Here is a 7,195-nt window from a genome sequence, read left to right on the forward strand (position 1 = left end):
GCTCTGCAGATGAGGTCTCAAAATCTCCCCTTTGCCCACGCTGAGGATCAGCCAGGACTGAGGGGTTTTGGGCTCTCATTTCCAACCTCTCACCCACCAAAACCCCTGGGYTGCTCTAAGCAGAGARTGAGAATTGGAAGGAAATGCAGAAKTGAGCCTGGAACCCGTGTTGTTATTGTGAGTTATGCTGAAGGGTAACAAACATTTCCATATCTCAATTTGAAATTATAAGATTTTTATAAGCCTGGCGGTATTCTTTCAGGTTTTCCTGTGAATTCCAGCTTGCCCTGCTGAAGGTGATAAATATCTTATCGCCACTTAATGAGGGAGTAATTTCATGCTCATCTTTAATTCATGAGCTCTGTCATTATCCCCCTGTGATGACGAGATGTCTGTTCTTCAGCCAGTCAGGTTTTTATACCGTTACCCTCTTCAGCTCTTTTCCTGAACTGAATTTTTCCTGGAAACATCCCCATGCCTGTACCCTATTTTCTGGGAAATCTTGGTGTTTCTGCTGTTTATTATCAACAGCCAATTCCTTGGGAAGGCTTCCACAATCATTCCCAGTCTGTTAAAACTCCTTTGGAAGTGTTTTGAGGGAAATACATTGCTATTTATAACAAACTTTCTGTTCTGAAGGCTGAACTGGCATTATATTGGAATGAGAGCTGAGTATAACATGGGATTAGAGATTTATTTTATCCCCAAATGCTGCAGTTGGYTAAATCCCTCACAGCACAGTGCAGAGAAGAGTTAATTTTCTTGGCTGGCTTAATAATTTACTTTATCTTAACACATAAAAAAATGGCTCTCAAACATCCTGCTGCAGCTGGGCACAGCCCAGAAATAACTGTCACCATATAAAATATTTTATTTCTGATCTGGGTGTTCATTTGTTTGGTTGTGTTGCTGTGGACACGACGTGGCACCAAAGCAATTCAGTGAAACGCTGAAAAAAACCACAGGGTTGGGTGGATTTGGGGCAGTTCTGTATTTTGGCTATCAAGTCATTCAGCAGGTTTGTATTTCCAGTCATATTTCTGTGATAGCTGATAGATTAATTCATAAAAATAACTGAATGTAAAAGATGCAGCACTGCAGGGAATGACTGGGAAACCTGATGGTCCCAGACTCCCATCCTGGGATTAGTCCAGGCCTTGGCCTTAAATCACTTAAATCTGGGTTTTAAATCCCAGAATCTCAGAATCCTTCAGGTTGGAAAAGGCTGGGTCATGTCCACCTYTCAGGTTCTGTGTGCTGGATATTGGCTAAAAGGAGTTCAAAGCAGAGATTCCCATGCAAATTTTTTACGTAATAGTGCATTTAATAAATTCTGGTTAATCTTTCTTGCTATAAAATGTAGATTTAGAAGGGAAGTTTTGGGATTGCAGCTGCTGCCTTTTAAATAAATCTAAATTTATAAATATAATATATATATTATAAACAGGTTTTTGGAAAATATAATATATAATATTAATATAATATTATTATATAATTAAAATATAATTATATATTTTATAATATATAATTTTATAATGTATATAATATTATATATATAATATATTATAATATATATTATATATATTATATCTATATTATATATTATATATATTATATATATAATATATATATTATATATATTATATATTATATATATATAATATATATAATATATATTATAATATATAATTTTATAATATATATAATATTATATATAATTAAAATATAATATATAAATATAAACAGGTTTTTGGAAAGCAGGAGCAATGATCARTGGTGTTCTGTGATTGGAACTGGAAGTTGGAAACGGTGGCATCTGAGGGATGTGGCTTCAGGGCAGGATATTTGGGAATAATCCCTTTCTGGAAAAGTCTGTCCTGCCCTGGCACAGCTGCCCAGGGAGATTTGGAGTGTCCATCCCTGGAGCCAACGTGGATGTGGCACTTGGGGACTTTTTGTATTGGTTGGCATTGAAAATGAACACCTTTTTTCATGGTGTGTGGGATGGTCTGTGCACAATTCTGAGTCCTGGTGACTCTTCTGGCAGGTCCCTCCTCCTCCTGAACAAGGAGGCTGAGCTCTTCTAACTCATAAAGTGTGGTTTCATTAAAGACCTTTTAATAAAGTTTGTGTGGTTTCATTAAAGACCTTTTCATAAAGTTTGTGTTGTTTCATTAAAGTTTACAGGGTGTCTGTAAATCCTGTGTTTTTGGGGGAGGTGGGGCAGGGCAGGCTCATCTTTCTGTTCTGAGTTGATGTGGCATTGATTTTCTTTTTTGTAAATAAACACTAATTACTTCTTTATTTGTTTATTTATTTTAGGGATAGACTTCAAGATTAAAACTGTTGAATTACAAGGAAAGAAGATCAAGCTACAGATCTGGTGAGTAACACACAAGTTTCTTCAGCAGCAGATGTTCCTGGGGAGAGTGTGCTCTTCCTGAATTCCATTCAGAATTCCAGGTTTTTTTTTGCAATTGTTCTGTATTTCCATAGTGGTGATGCTCCCTCCAATGTGTGTATTTGGAGTTTGTAACCACTGCTCCCTTGAACAGGCTGTTGGGGAGGARAGGATCCTCACAGGCTGTGATTTAGTGGGAAATGGGTTTAAAACTGGAATTTTTAAATWAGGACTTRCCTCCAGTCTGTGACTATAAATTGATTCGTAGCTTTGCTCTGTGTCAGCAAGAAAATGCAAACCCAGGGCTGGAATTTTCCATGCTCAGCTTTGGAGAGGTTTCTCAGCTGGCTGGAACACGGCTGCTCTGTGGGAATGTCTGACAAGAAGCAAATCCTCAGCTCCTTCTTTTGAGCTTCTGTGCTTTTAACCAGAGGTTTTTCAGCAGCTCAGGTGGGTCTGGCTGGGCTCATGTGCAGTCCAGTATTCCCTGCTTTAGAAATGGTGCTGCTCCCAAAGCAGTGCTGGAATAGCCCCAGGATCTCTGGAATATCACCAGAAACACTGGAATAGCCCCAGGATCTCTGGAATACACCCAGGATCTCTGGAATAGCCCCAGGATTACTGGAATACCCCCAGGATCTCTGGAATAGCCCCAGGATCTCTGGAATATCCCCAGGATCTCTGGAATATCCCCAGGATCACTGGAATATCCCCAGGATCTCTGGAATATCCTCAGGATCTCTGGAATAGCCCCAGGATCACTGGAATAGCCCCAGGATAACTGGAATGTTGCAGGATCTCTGGAATATCCCCAGGATCACTGGAATATCCCCAGGATCTCTGGAATAGCCCCAGGATCTCTGGAATATCCCCAGGATCACTGGAATATCCCCAGGATCACTGGAATATCCCCAGGATCACTGGAATATCCTCAGGATCTCTGGAATATCCCCAGGATCTCTGGAATATCCCCAGAATCTCTGGAATATCCCAGAATCACTGGAATACACCCAGGATCACTGGAATATCCTCAGGAATATCCTCAGGATCACTGGAATATCCCCAGGATCTCTGGAATATCCCCAGGATCTCTGGAATAGCCCCAGGATCTCTGGAATATCCTCAGGAATATCCCCAGAATCACTGGAATATCCTCAGGAATATCCCCAGGATCTCTGGAATATCCTCAGGATCTCTGGAATATCCCCAGGATCTCTGGAATATCCCCAGGATCTCTGGAATATCCCCAGGATCTCTGGAATATCCCCAGGATCACTGGAATATCCCCAGGATCTCTGGAATATCCCCAGGATCTCTGGAATACACCCAGGATCTCTGGAATATCCTCAGGAATATCCTCAGGATCTCTGGAATATCCCCAGGATCTCTGGAATATCCCAGAATCTCTGGAATACACCCAGGATCTCTGGAATATCCTCAGGATCACTGGAATATCCCCAGGATCTCTGCAATCCCCAGGATCTCTGGAATATCCTCAGGATCTCTGGAATATCCTCAGGAATATCCTCAGGATCACTGGAATACACCCAGGATCTCTGGAATTGCCCCAGGATCACTGGAATACACCCAGGATCTCTGGAATATCCCCAAATCTCTGGAATAGCCCCAGGATTACTGGAATGTTGCAGGATCTCTGGAATATCCCCAGGATCTCTGGAATATCCCCAGGATCTCTGGAATAGCCCCAGGATCACTGGAATATCCCCAGGATCACTGGAATATCCCCAGGATCTCTGGAATATCCCCAGAATCACTGGAATATCCCCAGGATCTCTGGAATATCCCCAGAATCACTGGAATATCCCCAGGATCTCTGGAATATCCTCAGGAATATCCTCAGGATCTCTGGAATATCCCCAGGATCTCTGGAATAGCCCAGAATCTCTGGAATACACCCAGGATCACTGGAATATCCTCAGGAATATCCTCAGGATCACTGGAATATCCCCAGGATCACTGGAATATCCCAGAATCACTGGAATACACCCAGGATCTCTGGAATATCCCCGAATCTCTGGAATAGCCCCAGGATTACTGGAATGTTGCAGGATCTCTGGAATATCCCAGAATGTCTGGAATAGCCCCAGGATCTCTGCAATCCCCAGGATCTCTGCAATCCCCAGGATCTCTGGAATATCCCAGAATCTCTGGAATAGCCCCAGGATCATCTGTGTTCTCCAGCCTCACTGAGAGAGCTCAGAACTGGAATTTGTCCATTTTGTCCCACCATTAACAATCCTTACAAATTTCCAACGTTGGTGTCTTTATTTGCAGGTGGGTGGGTTTTCCAGTTTGGGAGGGCATTTTTCATCTCCCTTTTTCTGGGCAGTCATTCCAGGATAATCTGGAGTGATGATCCTTCCTAACCAGTGCATCCAGAGTCACCAGCACCCTGAAAAAAAGTGTTAAAACTGCCAGAGGGCAGGGATGGATGGGATATTGGGCAGGGATTATTCCCAGAGAAGTTGTGGCTGCCCCTGGATCCCTGGCAGTGCCCAAAGCCAGACTGGAGAGGATTTGGAGCATCCTGGGACAGTGGAAAGTGTCCCTGTCCATGGCAGGATGAGTTTTTAAGGTCCTTTTCAACCCAAATCCTTCCCTGATTCTGTGCTTAAACTTAAAAAAATCATCAGGAAATGTAAAAACAGAAAATGGGGAAATGTTTAATACAGGGTGAGCTTTAAGGTCCTTTTCAACCCAAATCCTCCTCTGATTCTGTGCNCAGGATCTCTGGAATAGCCCCAGGATCTCTGGAATAGCCCCAGGATCTCTGGAATATCCTCAGGAATATCCTCAGGATCTCTGGAATAGCCCCAGGATCTCTGGAATATCCTCAGGAATATCCTCAGGATCTCTGGAATATCCCCAGGATCTCTGGAATATCCCCAGGATCACTTGAATAGCCCCAGAATCACTGGAATAGCCCCAGGATCTCTGGAATAGCACCAGGATTACTGGAATATCCCCAGGATCTCTGGAATATCCTCAGGAATATCCTCAGGATCACTGGAATAACCCCAGGATCTCTGCAATCCCCAGAAACACTGGAATAGCCCCAGGATCTCTGGAATATCACCAGAAACACTGGAATAGCCCCAGGATCTCTGGAATATCACCAGAAACACTGGAATAGCCCCAGGATCTCTGGAATATCCTCAGGAATATCCTCAGGATCTCTGGAATATCACCAGAAACACTGGAATATCCCAGAATCACTGGAATACCCCCAGGATCTCTGGAATAGCCCCAGAATCACTGGAATACACCCAGGATCTCTGGAATATCCTCAGGAATATCCTCAGGATCTCTGGAATATCCCCAGGATCTCTGGAATAGCCCCAGGATTACTGGAATACACCCAGTATCTCTGGAATATCCCAGAATCTCTGGAATAGCCCCAGGATCACTGGAATATCCCCAGGATCTCTGCAATCCCCAGGATCTCTGGAATATCCCCAGATCTCTGGAATATCCCAGAATCACTGGAATAGCCCCAGGATCTCTGGAATATCCTCAGGAATATCCCCAGGATCTCTGGAATATCCCCAGTATCTCTGGAATATCCCAGAATCACTGGAATACACCCAGGATCTCTGGAATATCACCAGAAACACTGGAATAGCCCAGGATTACTGGAATATCCCCAGGATCTCTGGAATAGCCCCAGGATCTCTGGAATATCCCCAGGATCTCTGGAATAGCCCCAGGATCTCTGGAATATCACCAGAAACACTGGAATAGCCCCAGGATTACTGGAATATCCCAGAATCTCTGGAATATCCCCGAATCTCTGGAATAGCCCCAGGATTACTGGAATATCCCCGAATCTCTGGAATATCCCCAGGATCTCTGGAATATCCTCAGGAATATCCTCAGGATCACTGGAATATCCCCAGGATCTCTGCAATCCCCAGGATCTCTGGAATATCCCAGAATCTCTGGAATATCCCCAGGATCTCTGGAATATCCCCAGGATCACTGGAATATCCCCAGGATCACTGGAATATCCCCAGGATCACTGGAATATCCCAGAATCTCTGGAATACACCCAGGATTACTGGAATATCCCCGAATCTCTGGAATAGCCCCAGGATTACTGGAATGTTGCAGGATCTCTGGAATACCCCCAGGGTCTCTGGAATATCCCAGAATCTCTGGAATATCCCCAGGATCTCTGGAATAGCCCCAGAATCACTGGAATATCCCCAGGATCTCTGGAATAGCCCCAGAATCACTGGAATATCCCCAGGATCTCTGGAATATCCTCAGGAATATCCTCAGGATCACTGGAATAGCCCCAGGATCACTGGAATGTTGCAGGATCTCTGGAATATCCTCAGGAATATCCTCAGGATCTCTGGAATATCCCCAGGATCTCTGGAATATCCCCAGGATCTCTGGAATATCCTCAGGATCACTGGAATATCCCCAGGATCACTTGAATAGCCCCAGAATCACTGGAATATCCCCAGGATCTCTGGAATATCCCAGAATCTCTGGAATAGCCCCAGGATATTGGGCAGGGATTATTCCCTGAGAAGCTGTGGCTGCCCCTGGATCCCTGGCAGTGCCTAAAGCCAGACTGGAGAGGATTTGGAGCATCCTGGGACAGTGGAAAGTGTCCCTGTCCATGGCAGGATGAGTTTTTAAGGTCCTTTTCAACCCAAACCCCTGATTCTATGCTTAAACTTAAAAAAAATCATCACAAAATGTCAAAACAGAAAATGGGGAAATGTTTAATACAGGGTGAGCTTTAAGGTCCTTTTCAACCCA

The 7,195-nt window shown here is 43.8% G+C and overlaps 1 protein-coding gene across 1 annotated transcript in view; it reads left to right on the top strand.

Moving 5' to 3' along the window:
- Window positions 1–2,303: 2,303 nt before the first annotated feature.
- The window catches only part of RAB10 (RAB10, member RAS oncogene family), a gene marked incomplete at its 5' end in the record, with an annotated part of 17,899 nt that continues 13,007 nt past the window's right edge, over window positions 2,304–7,195 (top strand). The window contains one exon of the mRNA XM_057386912.1: window positions 2,304–2,383. Within this exon, the coding sequence (XP_057242895.1) occupies window positions 2,304–2,383 (80 nt within the window). The remainder of the gene's footprint in view (window positions 2,384–7,195) is intronic.

This window comes from Malurus melanocephalus, unplaced genomic scaffold, assembly GCF_030028575.1.
Source record: "Malurus melanocephalus ecotype Western Australia unplaced genomic scaffold, MMel_1.1 scaffold_1097, whole genome shotgun sequence".
NCBI lineage: Eukaryota > Metazoa > Chordata > Aves > Passeriformes > Maluridae > Malurus > Malurus melanocephalus.